The sequence below is a fragment of the Salvelinus alpinus genome, chromosome 24 (assembly GCF_045679555.1).
Source record: "Salvelinus alpinus chromosome 24, SLU_Salpinus.1, whole genome shotgun sequence".
Taxonomy (NCBI): domain Eukaryota; kingdom Metazoa; phylum Chordata; class Actinopteri; order Salmoniformes; family Salmonidae; genus Salvelinus; species Salvelinus alpinus.
The window spans coordinates 17,281,699-17,300,367 of NC_092109.1; the positions used below are offsets into that span (position 1 = coordinate 17,281,699).

Here is an 18,669-nt window from a genome sequence, read left to right on the forward strand (position 1 = left end):
TCACGATCATAGCCGGTTGCAGACAATTATCAGCTAGGAGGAAATTGGATTTCCAAAATGTTGATACCATATTTATAATTATCTAAAATATTTGAAACAAATTTTGCACCAACAGGTTACTGTGCCAATAAACAAAACATACTGACATGGTTTGCGTTTTTAACACCACAATAAATAGACTATGTCAATCTCGACAATCAGAAAACACATCCCTTCCTACCATGTAGGCTTACACAGTATCGAAGGCTTGGCTTGACAATCTCTGACTGTCATTCAACTTTTTGGTGTTTCTTAACAGATCTCTCTTTACATTCATCAAATTGCCTCTGAATAGTTTAGATTGATTGATTTATTTTATTTGTCAGTCAAAAATATACTGTGCCTTAGTTTATTCATACAGTTGAAGTCGGAAGTTTACATATACTTAGGTTGGAGTGATTAAAACTCATGTTTCAACCACTCCACAAATTTCTTGTTAGCAAACTATAGTTTTGGCAAGTTGGTTAGAACATCTACTTTGTGCATGACACAATTATCTTTTCCAACAATTGTTTACAGACAGATTATTTCACTTATAATTCACTGTATCACAATTCCAGTGGGTCAGAAATGTACATACACTAAGTTGACTGTGCCTTTAAACAGCTTGCAAAATTCCAGAAAATGATGTCATGGCTTTAGAAGTTTCTGATAGGCTAATTGACATAATTTGAGTCAATTGAAGGTGTACCTGTGGATGTATTTCAAGGCCTACCTTCAAACTCAGTGACTCGTTGCTTGACATCATGGGAAAATCAAAATAAATCAGCCAAGACCTCAGAAAAATTTGTTGACCTCCACAAGTCTGGTTCATCTAGCAATTTCCAAATGTCTGAAGGTACCATGTTCATCTGTACAAACAATAGTATGCAAGTAAAAACATCATGGGACCACGCAGCTGTCATACCGCTCAGGAAGGAGACGCGTTCTGTCTCCTAGAGATGAACCTACTTTGGTGCGAAAAGTGCAAATCAATCTCAGAACAACAGCGAAGGACCTCGTGAAGATGCTGGAGGAAACAGGTACAAAAGTATCTATATCCACAGTAAATTGAGTCCTATATCGACATAACCTGAAAGGCCGCTCAGCAAGGAAGAAGCCACTGCTCCAAAACCGCCATAAAAAAGTCAGACTACAGCTTGCAACTGCACATGGGGACAAAGTTGGTACTTTTTGGAGAAATGTCCTCTAGTCTGATGAAACAAAAATAGAACTGTTTGGCCATAATGACCATCGTTATGTTTGGAGGGAAAAGGGGGATGCTTGCAAGCCGAAGAACACCATCCCAACCGTGAAGCACGGGGGTGGCAGTATCATGTTGTGGGGGTGCTTTGCGGCAGGAGGGACTGGTGCACTGCACAAAATATATGGCATCATGGGAAAGGACAATTATGAGGATATATTGAAGCAACATCTCAAGACATCAGTCAGGAAGTTAAAGCTTGGTCGCAAATGGGTCTTCCAAATGGACAATGACCCCAAGCATAGTTCCAAAGTTGTGGCAAAATGGCTTAAGGACAACAAAGTCAAGGTATTGGAGTGTTCATCACAAAGCCCTGACTTCAATTCTATAGAAAATTTGTGGGTTGAACTGAAAAAGCGTGGGCGAGCAAGGAGGCCTACAAACCTGACTCAGTTACACCAGCTCTGTCAGGAAGAATGGGCCAAAATTCACCCAACTTATTGTGTGAATCTTGTGGAAGGCTACCCGAAACGTTTGACCCAAGTTAAACAATTTAAAGGCAATGCTACCAAATACTAATTGAGTGTATGTCAACTTCTGACCCACTGGGAATGTGATGAAAGCAATTAAAGCTGAAATAAATAATTCTCTATTATTCTGACATTTCACATTCTTAAAATAAAGTGGTGATCCTAACTGACCTAAGACAGGGCATTTTTACTAGGATTAAATGTCAGAAATTGTGAAAAGCTGAGTTTAAATGTATTTGGGTAAGGTGTATGTAAATGTCCTACTTCAACTGTATATAGAGCCTATAAAAAGGAAGAGAAGCTTAGGCCTAGCCCCAGAGAGTTAGAGGGAGAGAGATATGCCGGCGGCATGCTACAACACCGACATGCATTGTTTTTAATGTAAGATGGATACTGTGTCTGCTATGCAGGTGTAAATGTACAGGAGGCTAATTCGTACATTTTCTATCAGAATATTTTATTTAATGATAAGCATTATATTGTTAGATTATAGGAGTAACTCTGGTAGGCCTGAAACATTCTTCCAGTCAGTTGGAGCGCCGGTGCTCAATGCCTTCATATCATAGGCTTGCAGTAACTAAAGCTTAATAATAGCCACACCAAACCTTCACAAAAGTTTCTGAACTTTATTATGATAATATCAAAAGTAATTCAAGCCAGTGTTTACAGGGAAAATACTAGCAGTCTATTACACTGAACTTAAATATAAATGCAGCATGTAGCGTGTTGGTCCCATGTTATATGAGCTGAAATAAAAGTTCCCAGAAATGTTCCATATGCACAAAAAGCTTATTTCTCATAAATGTTGTGCACAAATTTGTTTACATCCCTGTTAGTGAGCATTTCTCCTTTGCCAAGATAATCCATCCACCTGACAGGTGTGGCATATCAAGAAGCTGAATACACTGCATGATCAATACACAGGTGAACCTTGTGCTGGGGACAATAAAAGGCCACTCTAAAATGTGCAGTTTTGTCACACAACACAATGCCACAGATGTCTCAAGTTTTGAGGGAGCATTCAATTGGCATGCTGACTGCAGGAATGTCCTCCAGAGCTGTTGCCAGATAATTTAATGTTTATATTTATACCATAAGCAGCCTCCAACATTGTTTTAGAGAAATTGGCAGTACATCCAACCTGCATCACAACCGCAGACCACGTGTAACCACGCCAGCCCAGGACAGCGGATGAAAATGTGGGTTTGCACAACTGAAGAATTTATGCACAAACTGTCAGAAACCGTCTCAGGGAAGCTCATCTGCGTGCTTGTCGTCCTCACCAGGGTCTTGACCTGACTGCAGTTCGGCGTAGTAACCGACTTCAGTGGGCAAATAGTCACCTTCGATTGCCACTGGCATGCTGGGGCTCTTCACTGTACCGGGCAGGTGGCAGACAGCATGTATGGCGTTGTGTGGGCGAGCGGTTTGTTGATGTCAACGTTGTGAACAGAGTTCCCCATAGTGTTATGGTATGGGCAGGCATAAGCTATGGACAACGAACACAATTGCTAATGTTATTTCTTTTTCAACATACCTAAACTAAATATGGAGCACACAATTTAAAAGACTGATCGAATGTAATTAAGCCAATTAAAATGTCCCAACAAAATTAAACAAAACAGGTTTTGCATATTTAAAGAACTGGTTTTGATAAATAAATAGGCTTACAATAATAATAATGATAAAACAAATGATTATAAATACATTTAAGTTCCAAAATAGGCATTCTTCTCATCTTAGTCCACTACAATAAAAAAACGTATATTAAATCCCTCTTGTAGGTTTTTCAGCATTAATACCGTTTTTTCCTCTAACTTTTGTTTTACTTCAATGAAAAAGGCCTCCATCTCCACAATCAACAGTAGCCAGGCCAGTAAACAGTAAACAGTGCTCTCTCTCTCAGCAGCAGGCGCACATGCATGCAAGGCGTGAGATAATTCTGCTTCAGTGAGAATGTGGGGTATAGGCTATGATAGACAGCCTCTCCTGGACAATTTGGCATGCTACAATTATATTTATCAGCTTTTCTTTTTTTATCGGCCAAATTCTGGCATTTATCAGCTAAGGGAAACCCTGGAGTATTTTCCATCAAATTGTTTCCATCAAATTGACTTGTTGCAGATAAAAGTCACAGACCCCGGTAGTAGGTACAGAGGCAGGACAATATTTTGACAATAGGGGCCTAGCGGTTAAGAGCTCCTTAAGAGTCTATTGATGTATCCGTGCGTCACTGTAAGTAACATAATAAAAACTCCCTATCAAAATCTATCAGTTTAAGCTAGAGATACGTTTTTTTGCATGGGCTGTGGCTCAATCCACCACATTCACCTATGTTGGCCTTCCGCATCTGCGGTGGAGAGTGGCTGAGCTACAGCAATGTTTGACAGACCATGAGATATCCCGAAAATCATTCTTCTCACAAAAACGTCTGTAGCTTCCAAAGGGTTTGGTGTTCTCCGTTTTGCTCTATGGCCTCCACAAGCCCCACGGGACTCATCTGAAGTTGGTAATGCGGCTATGCCAACTTTTGTCGGTGATGTCCAAATCGTTTGGGCTACAAACTAACTATGGAAATACGATGGTGTTCTCCGTTTGGTGTTTTCCAAGTGTCGTGGGACTCGTCTGAAGGTAACCCATACAAATGAATGGAAGTATGGAGTTAGTTTTGTGCCAATAAAAAAATGGGGTAAGATATCAGTCAAAAAAATGTATGAAGTGCATTCAGAAAGTTTTCAGACCTCTTGACTTTTTCCACATTTTGTTAGGTTTTATCCTTATTCTAAAATGGATGAAATATTTTTTCCCTCATCAATCTACACATGATACCCCATAATGATTAATCAAAAACAGGTTTGTATAAATATTTACTAAGCTTGGCACACTTGTAGTTGGGGAGTTTCTCCCATTCTTCTTTGCAGATCCTCTCAAGCTCTGTCAGGTTGGATGGGGAGCGTCGCTGCACAGCTATTTTCAGGTATTTCCAGAGATGTTCGATAGGGTTCAAGTCCGGGCTCTGGCTGGGCCACTCAAGTACATTCAGAGACTTGTCCTGAAGCCACTCCTGCGTTGTCTTGGCTGTGGGCTTAGGGTCACAGTCCTGTTGGAAGGTGAACCTTTGCCCCAGTCTGAGGTCCTGAGCGCTCTTGAGCAGGTTTTCATCATGGATCTCTCTGTACATTCCTCTGTTCATCTTTCCCTCAATCCTGACTAGTTTCCCAGTCCCTGCCTCTGAAAAACATCCCCACAGCATGATGCTGCCACCACCATGCTTCACCATAGGGATGGTGCCAGGATTCCTCCAGATGTGACACATGACATTCAGGCCAAAGAGTTCAATCTTGGTTTCATCAGACCAGATAATCTTGTTTCCAATAGAGTCCTTTAGCTGCTTTTGGGCAAACTCCAAGCAGACTATGTGCCTTTTACTGAGGAGTGACTTGCGTCTGGCCACTCTACCATAAAAGGCCTGAATGGTGGAGTGCTGCAGATATGGTTGTCCTTCTGGAAGGTTCTCCCATCTCCACAGAGGAACTTGGAGCTCTGTCAGAGTGACCATCAGGTTCTTGGTCACCTCTCTGACAAAGGCCCTTCTCCACCAATTGCTCAGTTCAGCTCTAGGAAGAGTCTTGGTAGTTCCAAACTTCTTCCATTTAAAAATGATGGAGGCTGCTGTGTTCTTGGGGACCTTCAATGCAGCAGACATTTTTGGTTACCCTTCCCCAGATCTGTTCCTCGACACAATCCTGTCTCGGAGCTTTACAGACAATTCCTTCAACCTCATGGCTTGGTTTTTGCTCTGACATACACTGTCAACTCTGGGACCTTATATAGACAGGTGTGTGCCTTTCCAAATCATGTCCAATCAATTGAATTCACCACAGGTGGACTCCAATCAAGTTGTAAAAACATCTCAAGGATGATCAATGGAAATAGGACACACCTGAGCTCAATTTCAAGTCTGATAGCAAAGGGTCTGAATACTTAATAATTGAGTATTTGCATTTATTTAATCAATTTTAGAATAAGGCTGTAACATAGCAAAATGTGGAAAAAGTAAAATGCACTGTATATACATGAATATATAATTCCTGAGCTTTCTTATATATCCCAGATATAGCACAGACACTTCAAAACCTCATTCCTTAAGATACATTTTTTGACTGTCTTTTTACCATTTATTAATGTGTTATTCAATGCACTTCTATGGGCTATAGTAGTAAAGGTGTCACGATCGTCGTAGTGAGGAGACCAAGGCGCAGCGTGATGTGAATACATACGTCTTTTAATAAAGAAATAACACTGAACAAACTAAACAAAATAACAAAACGAATGTGAACGCTATAATACAACGAGTGCAGACATGCAACTTCACATAGACAACTACCCACAAAACCTAAATGGAAAATGGCAACCTAAATAGGAGCCCCAATCAGAGACAACGATAAACAGCTGCCTCTGATTGGGAACCAATGCAGGCCACCATAAACCTACATTACCTAGACATACAAAATCCCCATAGGTAAACAAAAACCCTATAGACAAGACAAAAACACCTTCGTCACACCCTGACCTGACCAAAATAATACAGAAAATATAGAAAACTAAGGTTAGGGCGTGACAAAAGGCCAAATTCTATATTTTATCAAATCATTTTTACCCACTTATTTTGGGATACCAAAAATAGAAATGATCCATGGTATGACATTCTTAAAACAATTCTATATGTTGGCTTAGTAGAACCCCCCCACCTGCCCTTTAACCCTAATTGCTCCTGTAAGTCTCTTTGAGAGCGTCTGCAAAATTGAGAGGGTCTGCAAAATGACAAAAAATCTGTACAAAAATGTTAATAGGAGAAAAATCTGACCTGGATGTTAGTGGGGCCAGCCAAAGGTAAAAGACACAGTAGAAGTATACATGTTGCTGTCGTGGGCTGAATACATAATTGTTTGTGAGGGTGAAGTGCTTTCTCACCAATTACCATAATAAAAGCCAGAGCTTTGAACACAATTTGCAATTTGGAAAATTAAATAAAAAATCTGACTGCAGCGTACATATTTATTTTCATAGAGAAACAAAAACTAAAATCCACAACCCAAAACAACACTGAAAGCCAAACAGTTGCAAAGATTTTATCATAAATAAATATGAATTATCGTAATACATTTGGCTGTCTAGAGTCCCTTGCCGATGCATCCATCTGTTTTTTAAAGGGATTATCCTAGGACCAAACTCAATTACCTTTCTTAATCATGGAAAGTACAGAAAAGCTCTATTAGCCAAATTACAGCCAATTAAAAAGTGCAAGCTTAGTGTTTAACCCTAGCAGAGAGGTCTGGGCTTTCAACATGGGACTTCAGCTTGTTCACCTCACTACTCAAACACACTACTTTTAAAAAGGCATCCAAGCTTGACAACCAACACACAACGATTTTATCATTAAGTTCAAAATTCTTCTTATTTACAATAACAGCAATTTGACTTTCCTCTGCTTTTTCCAAACGCAGGCAGTATAAAGAGACAAAGACATCAAAGTGTTAGTGCTGGGGAAAATCGATGATACAAGGGTTCAGAATTGCAAAGAGAGGTAAAACAGTGGGTGTCAGCTTTGGAGAGAAGAGAGACAAAGCCTCCTGCAGAGTGCAGTCAGCCATGTGAGGTAAAGTTGCACGCGTACAGACACACACACACACACACACACACACACACACACACACACACACACACACACACACACACACACACACACACACACACACACACACACACACACACACACACACACACACACGTAGTATTGCCCAGCCCCCGAAGTGAGTCTTCTTATCAGCTAACTGTATGTAAGGATTTCTCTGTGTTGTTTTAGGAATTCAACATTCTCTCTGTTGATCTTGCCAGCCTCCATTGTTACACCTCTGAGAGGCAGAGGTTCTGTTGTGCTTACAACATGTACAGTTGAAGTCGGAAGTTTACATACACTTAGGTTGGAGTCATTAAAACTCGTTTTTCAACCACCACAAATTTCTTGTTAACAAACTATAGTTTTGGCAAGTCGGTTAGGACATCTACTTTGTACATGACACAAGTCATTTTTCCAACAATTGTTTACAGACAGATTATTTCACTTATAATTCACTGTATCACAGTTCCAGTGGGTCAGAAGTTTATATACACTAAGTTGACTGTGCCTTTAAACAGCTTGGAAAATTACAGAAAATGATGTCATGGCTTTAGAAGCTTCTGATAGGCTAATTGACATAATTTGAGTCAATTGGAGGTGTACCTGTGGATGTGTTTCAAGGCCTACCTTCAAATTCAGTGCCTCTTTGCTTGACTTCATGGGAAAATCAAAATAAATCAGCCAAGACCTCTGGGAAAAAAATGGTAGACCTCCACAAGTCTGGTTCATCCTTGGGAACAATTTCCAAATGCCTGAAGGTACCACGTTCATCTGTACAAACAATAGTACGCAAGAATGAACACCATGGGACCACGCAGCTGTCATACCGCTCAGGAAGGAGACGCGTTCTGTCTCCTAGAGATGAACGTACTTTGGTGCGAAAAGTGCAAATCAATCCCAGAACAACAGCGAAATACCTTGTGAAGATGCTGGAGGAAACAGGTAAAAAAGTATATATATCCACAGTAAAACGAGTCCTATATCGACATAACCTGAATGGCCGCTCAGCAAAGAAGAAGCCACTGCTCCAAAATCGCCATAAAAAAGCCAGACTACGGTTTGCAACTGCAAATGGGGACAAAGTTTGTACTTTTTGGAGAAATGTCCTCTGGTCTGATGAAACAAAAATAGAACTGTTTGGCCATAATGACCATCGTTATGTTTGGAGGAAAAAAGGGGAGGCTTGCAAGCCGAAGAACATCATCCCAACCGTGAAGCACGGCGGTGGCAGCATCATGTTGTGGGGGTGCTTTGCTGCAGGAGGGACTGGTGCCCCTCACAAAATAGATGGCATCATGAGGCAGGAAAATTATGTGGATATATTGAAGCAACATCTCAAGACATCAGTCAGGAAGTTAAAGCTTGGTTGCAAATGGGTCTTCCAAATGGACAATGACCCAAAGCATACTCCAAAGTTGTGGCAAAATTGCTTAAGGACCACAATGTCAAGGTATTGGGGTGGCCATCACAAAGCCCTGACCTCAGTCCTATAGAATATTTGTGGGCAGTCCTGAAAAGGCCTGTGTGAACAAGGATGCCTACAAACCCGACTCAGTTACACCAGCTCTGTCAGGAGCAATGGGCCAAAATTCACCCAACTTATTGTGGGAAGCTTGTGGAAGGCTACCCGAAACGTTTGACCCCAGTTAAAAAATGTAAAGGCAATGCTACTAAATACTAATTAGTGTATGTAATCTTCTGACCCACTGGGATTGTGATGAAAGAAATAAAAGCTGAAATAAATCATTCTCTACTATTATTCTGACATTTCGCATTCTTAAAATAAAATGGTGATCCTCACTGACCTAAGACAGAGAATTGTTACTTCGATTAAATGTCAGAAATTGTGAAAAACTGAGCTTCAGTGTATTTGGCTAAGGTGTATGTAAACTTCCGACTTTAACTGTAGGTCTGATATCTGACGGGAGGTTAACTTTACAGTAACACTATCGGTCAACAAATTTTGAATCCAAACAACTCAGAAGCTTATGAAAGGGTCTTAGATTCATTGTACCTTCTCTTATGTTCCTGACTTACTGTGGTGAGATACCTACTCTCTTTCTTTCTCTCCACCTCTCCCATGAGCTTTAGGTCATAGCACAAAGCCTCTCTCTCTCCCTGACCACGCTTGGAATAATGCCTTATAATACGTATTCATGCTTTGTAACTTAATCGTTATGCCTTGTATGTGAATCCGTTCATTTTACAAAGTAATTAAATAGATTCCATTCTCAGACATTTCTTCATTGCCTATTACTGTAACTCAACTATATTTTTCTTGCATATTGAATGGGCAAAATGAATTGTCTTCTTATGAGTCGCATGTGAGGTATATTATATACATGATAAATATTACTACACACTCTCTTTCTGGTTCCTCACCATTGCTAGTGGCACAATGCCACCCAAGTCCTGTGGTGCCAGGCGGATGAGGGTCTGGACCTCATCAGTGAGGGAGCGGGTAGGAGGGTACTCCACCTGCCACATCACCACCCGGCTGCCCAGCGGGTCCAGTAGCCCGTTCACCTCCAGATCCACCTGGAGGACCCTCTGGTAACCCGCCTCCGGCCTGGGGGAAGAGGGGAGGGGAGAGGGAAGAAGGAAAGGAGGGAAAGAAGTGTTATTTATTTGTATGATCAAGTGATCTTGGGTGTTTAGAAAAGGCATTAAGGATGTATTAGTATTAGTATCATCAATAACCACGTTTCCATCCACAGTTTTTATGCAAGTAAAGTCATGGCGTTTAAAAGAAATTGTGTGATCGAAACAAAGTGTCGGTAGAACTTTATGAATGTCAACAGACAATTTGATTGTTCGACACGGTGGGTTATTTTTGTGTCGGTAAAATGTATTATGCAACATATTGCTCTGGAAACAATCTATTGAGCAGTTGTTGATAGAATAACCCTCATGTCGAGGTAAATTTGCAATCACAGGATGTTATGTTGTGTGGAAGCATGCACAGTTTAGGCTATAAGGTGGTGACAGTGCACGGTGATCAGCTTGATGCTCCTTTCCAATACATTTTGAGCATCTTAACTTGTATGCTAGTGACATGATGATCGGTGCTTAGCTGCCAATTAAAAATAAAAATGATCTTGCTCTTATCCATCTCATCATGTAACATAACCTTTCCAGTGTCCACTTGTCTAGAGCATGTGCGAAAACCAGATTGGGCAAATTTGTCATTTTTCGCAACAGTTTGTGTGACAAAACTATCGGTAGAGTGGAAAATGCAATGGAAACACATTCAACTCATGTTTTGGTAACACTTTATTTGGATAGTCCATCTGTAGACGCTCTACAGACTATATACAGAATATCAGTAACATGTCAACTGCATGATTGTTGACATGTTACTGACATGTCTGTTGACTATCCAAATAAAGTGTTACCCATGTTTTTTATTCGGTACATGAAAAATTAAGCGCAAAAGTGTTTTATATGTGCCCTACGTCATCACGCACATTATATCTGCTACATCTGGTGTGGAAATACATATATGTATATATATATATATATTTGATTTTATGATATTCACATGAAAATCTGTCTCAGTTTGGATGGAAACCTAGTTAGACAAAAGGAGACGCAGACATATGGAAAAGTGAGTGCCAAACAGACAAGTTTCCTAAAAAGAGGAGAGCTTTTAAATAGTATAACATGTATCTACTGCAACCCAAACTCAGTTCAGTTCAGTTCTGTCTCACATTCCCCAGAAGCATGAGGGAGAAAAAAGCAATTTACTTTTGTTCCTCCTCCATGGCACATTTCACAGAGAAAGATCTTATCTGAAAAGAATAACATTGGCTCTCCACTGATTGCGATGCAAACAAAGCAGGAAAAACGATGAATACAAAAATCCTAAACTCTGATTTCCTGAGCCTTCAGTTTGATCAGCCTGCCTGACTGTCTGTCCCCATGGCATTCTTTATCTAAGATAAAACTAGATACAAAAGTAAACATCCCGGGGAAACAAACAATGTACAAGGCATTGTGAAACTATAACTTGCAACCGGGATCTGAAACTTGCTGTCAATTCTGTGTAATACATTCTGTGTAATACAAACAAACCCTCTCGTGTAACTGTATTTTTTGTGTGTATAATCACAATTTAAGTGCATGCTGAGATGCCACCTAGTTTTCAAAGTAAGTGCAAACTCAGACAGGCATTATACAATCCACAGGGGAATAAATTGGATTGGAAACTGATCTCTATTGTATTGTACCAACTTCCAAGTTGTGTCCTCATGAGTGTCATATTGTGCAACAGGATCAATACCCAAAATCCACAAGGCGAGAACACTGATCTATGGTCTTGGAGCTGAACATTCTAGCTGAGCATATATTCCATTTTAGACTCCCAAAACCTTTTCTGGTTTACCATTTCAGAAAATTACAACCACACTTCAAAGACTGGTGGTCGGTGAGATCAATGCGCAATGAGAGTTTTGGAGGACAGACTGCAATGTATGACGACACCGTACTGCAGAAATTACTCTGTTCAAATCAGCTCTGACAATCTAATCTCACAAACTGTGAATAATCTGTATGTTTGAATAGAGACATATATGGCCACATTGACAAGCTTATCCACTTCTGCCACACACACACACACACACACACACACACACACACACACACACACACACACACACACACACACACACACACACACACACACACACACACACACACACACACACACACACACACACACACACACACACACACTGTGTGTCCAGCAGAGGGCAGTGTGTTATCTGGTGGCTGGTACTGCCACAGCATGTGTTTGGGATGATAAATGGCTGCATCCTGCTGGCCAGAGGTCAGCCATCTTAAATATGTGTCTCATTATAAACATAACCATACTGTGCCTTTCAATGGAGCCAGAGAAAGGGAGCAACATTTCCATAGAAAACTATAGTCGAAGAGTCAGTTACCTGCTTATTTTTCTGCTGCTTCTGTTGCTGCTTCGAGATGCATGCCTGAGACGGACAAAGACTGAACTAAATAGGGTTCTAGCTAAGAATAAGCCCCACAATGCAAAGTGTACAGTAGTTACTGTGAGAGAGTGCTGTGTTAAGAGTGTGGATATTATGGACTTTCCTGGATCGTCAGGCTGTTTACTGTAGACCTGGGTGTCACAGTAACCGATGTGCTTTTTTGTGCCGCTCCCGCTGACCTAACAGCAGTCAAGAATAAACAAAAGCATGTGTACACACACGTAGAGATACACAAGAACTCACTGTTGGGCTTAGTGAGATTCCTCTCCAGAGGAGAGCTGTTGTGACAAAGGGCTCCAGGAAGGAAAGTATGACAGAAAAATATAAAATACTAAGATGTCAGCTACCCAACAGAGGGCCTGTGCAGCAGCTGTGTATATTCCTTATTCCTAACACCTTTATGAATGGGCCTAAGCAACCACAGGAAGGAAGGCAACTTTGCTATGGTGACTCCTTTCAGGCGCAGCAACGATTTGGTTAGCAGTGACAACAATGATACATCAAAAGAACAGAATCAATTTCTACACAAAGCCTCCGCGTGGAGTGGGCTGCGGTGCCGCAGTGGGCCTTTTTGTTTGTGTGTGTGTGTGTGTGTGTGTGTGTGTGTGTGTGTGTGTGTGTGTGTGTGTGTGTGTGTGTGTGTGTGTGTGTGTGTGTGTGTGTGTGTGTGTGTGTGTGTGTGTGTGTGTGTGTGTGTGTGTGTGTGTGTGTGTGTGTGTGTGTGTGGTGGGGAGAAATTAAACGTTTGGGACCATAGAGGCAGATGAAATGTAACTAGGCAGGAACGCGTGCTAATCGGTGGAGGATTCTCAATTCCTATAGGTCAGAAGTAAGGGCTTGTACTCTGTGGTGGGCTGGAGGTTGCCTGAGGCCCAGATCCAGCGGGACAGTAACCCAGACAGAGTGCTTCCATCTGGGGCAGCTCTGGGAGATACAGCCCCCCCACTGAGGAAGCGGGGAACACAATCAGGGAGCCAGCATGGGGGCCAAGACCTGGAGCTTTACAGGATGGAAGTGGGCAGTTGAAACACACACAGGCACACACACACACCACCACAGGACACAGAGAGGGAGAAAAGGAGGAAAGATCAGATTACGAAGGACAAAAGACAGTGTGAAATATTACCAGATACTGATCACTCTTTAATGAAGAGGATGGGACTGGAACTCATAAATAGAAGCTTTTGAAGGCTAGATCCTCTATGCGATGTGCGCTTGAGTGAACATACATTGCATGTGTGTGTTTATATGCATGCAAGCGTGTAGGGGTAGTTACTTTGTGCTCCCCAAAGAAGAGAGAGTAGCTGCGGGGTACAGGAAGTGACACTGCGGGGCAAGGCTGTTATTTCCGGTTTTGACTAGAGTACGCCATTAATTTACACTTTACATTTTAGACATCAGCCTGACACCTGGGAGGAAATAATGGTTGTGACTAGAGGGAGTACAGCTTCGACCGGAAGTGACTTTTCGTAGCTGGTTAGGAGAATTTATGCAGCAAGTTAGGATCATTAACGTGACAGATTAGGAGACAAAGGTTAAGGTTAGGAAAAGTTAGGGTTAGCTAAAATGCTCTCTTCACCAGCTACGAAAAGTCACTTCGGGTCATAGCTGTACTCTCTCTAGTCACAACCGTTATTTCCTCCCAGGTGTCAGGCTGATGTCTAAAATGTAAATTAAGGGCATTTTGGCGTCATTCACGCTGCTCTATTTCACACCCCAGCCAGGGGACGGGGACATTGAATTACAAAGTGCTCTCCAAGCCAAGGTCACACATGCTGGGAATCATATTATGTGGTTCTCATATTATACTGTAAAGCTCTCTAAAGTACAAAAGGCGCCGGCCCAGAGGCATTTAAATTAGGGGGTATAAACCACCACGACCAAACAGCTTTCGGACAAAGAACATCCACATAGGTATCATTCATATACAATGGTGTAAAGAGGTCTGAATGAGAACGTCGCCGAATACATAGATTCTGGATTCATCCACGACACTGGATTCAAAGCGAGCAAGGAATACTGCAGATCGTGACTTCACTACATAAACATATGAACACACTTGCTTAAATGATGGCTTCCTTAAATGGATAGCTTATGAGATCAATGGCAGTACAATTGTTGAATAGTATAGTTATAAGTTAATCGTTGAGTACAGAGGAGGCTGGTGGGATAAGCTAAAGGAGGACAGGCTCATTGTAATGGCTGGAATGGAATAAATAGAAGGATATCAAACATATGGAAATCAAATGTGTAACTCCGTTCCATTGATTCCATTCCAGCCATTACATCCTCCTATAGCTCCCCCCGCCAGCCGCCTCTGGTTGAGCAACACCCAATATTACTACACGTCCGCACTGTCGGAGTGTTTGCTGTGATCTCCCTCCACAAATACTGAGTCATAATAGCAATGCTGTTCAGTGAAAGGACTGTGCTACATTCCTTGCTGTTTTAAACATGTCATCCAGTATATATACAGTACCAGTCAAAAGTTTGTCTCATTCAAGGGTTTTTCTTGTTTGACTATGTTCTACATTGTAGAATAATAGTGAAGACATCAAAACTATGAAATAACACATGTAGCAACCAAAAAAGTGTTAAACAAATCAAAATATATTTTATATTTGACATTCTTCAAAGTAGCCACCCTTTGCCTTGATGACCACTTTGCACACTCTTGGCATTCTCTCAACCAGCTTCATGAGGTAGTCACCTGGAATGCATTTAAATTAACAGGTGTATCTAGTTAAAAGTTCATTTGTGGAATTTCTTTCCTTCTTAATGCATTTGAGCCAATCAGTTGTGTTGTGACAAGGTTGTGTTACGCCCTGATCTGTTTCACCTGTGCTTGTGCTTGTCTCCACCCCCTCCAGGTGTCGCTTATTATCCCCAGTGTATTTATGCCTGTGTTTCCTGTCTCTCTGTGCAAGTTCGTCTTGTTTGTCAAGTCAACCAGCATTTTTGTGTCTCAGCTCCTGCTTTTCCCAGTCTCTCTTTTCTCGCCCTCCTGGTTTTGACCCTTGCCTATCCTGACTCTCTGAGCCCGCCTGCCGGACCACTCTGCCTGCCCTTGACCTTGAGCCTGCCTATCGCCTGGTACTGTTTGGACTCTGACCTGGTTTATGAACTCTCGCCTGTACCCGACCTGCCTTTTGCCTACCTCTTTTGTTATAATAAATATCGGAGCTCAACCATCTGCCTCCTGTGTCTGCATTTGGGTCTCACCTTGTGTCCTTATACTGTAGGTAGGGGTGGCTTACTGAAGATACCCCTTATTGGTAAAATACCAAGTCCATATTATGGCAAGAACAGCTCAAATAAGCAAATCATTACTTTAAGACATGAAGGTCAGTCAATCCGGAAAATTTCAAGAACTTTGAAAGTTTCTTCAAGTGCTGCCACAGGAAAAGAAGATCCAGAGTTACCTCTGATGCAGAGGATAAGTTCATTAGAGTTACCAGCCTCAGAAATTGCAGCCCAAATAAATGCTTCACAAAGTTCAAGTAACAGACACATCTTAACATCAACTGTTCAGAGGAAACTGCGTGAATCAGGCCTTCATGGTCGAATTGCTGCAAAGAAACCACTACTAAAGGACACCAATAATAAGAGACTTGCTTGGGCCAAGAAACACGAGCAATGGACATTAGACCTCTGTCCTTTGGTCAGATGAGTCCAAATTTGAGATGTTTGGTTCCAATCGCCGTGTCTTTGTGAGACGCAGAGTAGGTGAACGGATGATCCGGTGGTTCCCACCGTGAAGCATGGAGGAGGAGGTGGGGTGATTTGCTGGTCAAGGCACAGTTATCCAGCATGGCTACCACATCATTCTGCAGTGATACGCCATCCCATCTGGTTTGTACTTAGGTTGACAATCGTTTGTTTTTCTTCAGGACAATGACCCAACACACCTCCAGGCTGTGTAAGGGCTATTTAACTAAGAAGGAGAGTGATGGAGTACTGCATCAGATGACCTGGCCTCCACAATCACCCAACCTCAACCCAAGTGAGATGGTTTGGGATGAGTTGGACCACAGAGTGAAAGAAAAACACCCAACAAGTGCTCAGCATATGTTGGAACTCCTTCGAGACTGTTCCAGATGAAGCTGGTTGAGAGAATGCCAAGAGTATGCAAAGCTGTCATAAAGGCAAAGGATGGCTACTTTTGAAGAATCTAAAATCTAAAATCTATTATGATTTGTTTAACACTTTTATGGTTACTACATGATTCCATATGTGTTATTTCATAGTTTTGGTGTCTTCACTATTATTCTACAATATAGAAAATAGTAAAAATAATAAATATGTTCTATGTACTCTATGTGTAATATTGACATATTGTAGTATGTGCATGTAATATTGTATGGCTTTGCACCCTGGCTGAAGATGAGGCCTGACTATTAGAGTCAGTGTTTACCCAGAGCAAGATCCTAAAAAAGCTCACTCATTAATACTTCAACTCTAAATTTACTCTGACACTGAGCTTGAATTCTCTGTAGTTTCCAGCCACAGGACGACACTTATACGATACATTAGTGATATTAGAACCAGTTAGTGTGCAAATTTTACCAGACATTACATGAATATGGACACCAAAGTATGGAGGAAGCCAACCCACCTCAGGCTATTGGTTGAGAGTGTAATGGGAGTGCCAATGAGTTATGGACTATGGAGGGTCTGAAGAGGGTTCAAAATGGAATCAACCAACCCCAGAATAACAACGAGCCAATCCGGTTGTGTCTCCGGTGCTTGGTGGTGTCTCGGTCATGAGCAACTGTGGTATTCCAGTGAGACTCCAGCAATGTTTCCTTTAAGCTGTGTTCGTGCATGGGCACGCAGCTCCCCGGGACTGCCACACAGAAGATATATCAGCACCCGCAGAGAAGCACAACTCAACTTTCTAGAGTTGTTCCCCTTAGTTAACACTATCAACGTTTCCCTTCACTGTGGTAATTGTGATCGAATCAACACAATATTAGCCACTTTCAATGCAACATAGCGAAACAAAACTAACTATGCAATACTTAGTATGCAATACTAACTATGCAAGAGATTTTGTTGTCGGCATAATGCATCGGAGTAGGATTCTAGTTAATTGACATGCACGACTCAGCCTGTACTCAGCACAGATCGGTGTGGCATAACCAATCAAAGCTGCAGTAGGCCTATATGAAATTAGACCATTGCCATACTGTACTGTATATGGATCTATGCCATTCACTTTGAACTGGACTGTGTTTACAGCATGAGTGGTCATGAGTAGATCACTTGTTTTGAAATCAAAGCAGAGCTGCATGTAGCCACGTGTGCACATTTGTTCATATCCTTTGCTAGTTACTGAGTTCTTAGCCCAGTTATAGATAATTTGTAGTCAGCAATGGGGGAGTGATTGGTTCCTACAAGAGCACAACATGTGTACATTTCTAGACATCTTTGAAAAGTGACTCTGGTAAAGAGCTTTTTTTTGTCTTAAAGGGGCAGTGTTTAATTTTGAGACAGCCTTGAATAAGCTAAGTAGCCAATAGGCAGAGGGTAGCATAATTTGTCTGATTCTCTGTAATAATGGTATGGGAATAATAATGCATTTTATTTTGTGAACTGGTTTCTTGGATCAAACAACACAACATTTTTAGTCACTTCCTTGTCTGAAGGACAAATGGATAAACAGGTTAATGTTAAGCCCTGCATGTGTTTTTCAAAAGTCTCATAAGCCTACATTGAACACCACACATTGGGTAATACAGTAGGCTGAATGATAGAACATCTATCTCCATGTTAATATGTTATGGGTGCATTTTCTCCATTGTTTTTGATGGTAGGCCACTCTGGTAGGCCTACATTATGATCAAATAGCCACAGTAGCCTACTTGACCACTGTCTGAAACTGTAACTTAAAGCAGGTACAGTGTTCACAGTAAATGCAAGCTGAAAGTTGCACATAATGTTTTACAATGTTCAAGTTTGCGCTCAGCAGACCATAACTTGTTCAGTGCCGAAAAACAGAGGGAACATTGGACTCGAGTGAGATTCTTATGAGACTCCAGTGAGATTCTTATGAGACTCCAGTGAGACTCCAGGGAGACTCCAGTAAGATTAGCTCGCATGTCTGCTGTAATAATATGTGTGTATGCAGTAATAAAGTGTCTTAATATCAACACCATCAACACCATCATCCCAGAAACCCTAGACCCACTCTAAATTGCATACCGCCTCAACAGATCCACAGATGATGCA

The 18,669-nt window shown here is 41.4% G+C and overlaps 1 protein-coding gene across 1 annotated transcript in view; it reads right to left on the reverse strand.

Moving 5' to 3' along the window:
- LOC139551760 (transmembrane protein 132C-like) overlaps positions 1–18,669 on the reverse strand; it is a 214,039-nt gene that overhangs the window by 92,008 nt on the left and 103,362 nt on the right. Inside the window, exon 4 of the mRNA XM_071363075.1 lies at positions 9,815–10,001. Within this exon, the coding sequence (XP_071219176.1) occupies positions 9,815–10,001 (187 nt within the window). The remainder of the gene's footprint in view (positions 1–9,814; positions 10,002–18,669) is intronic.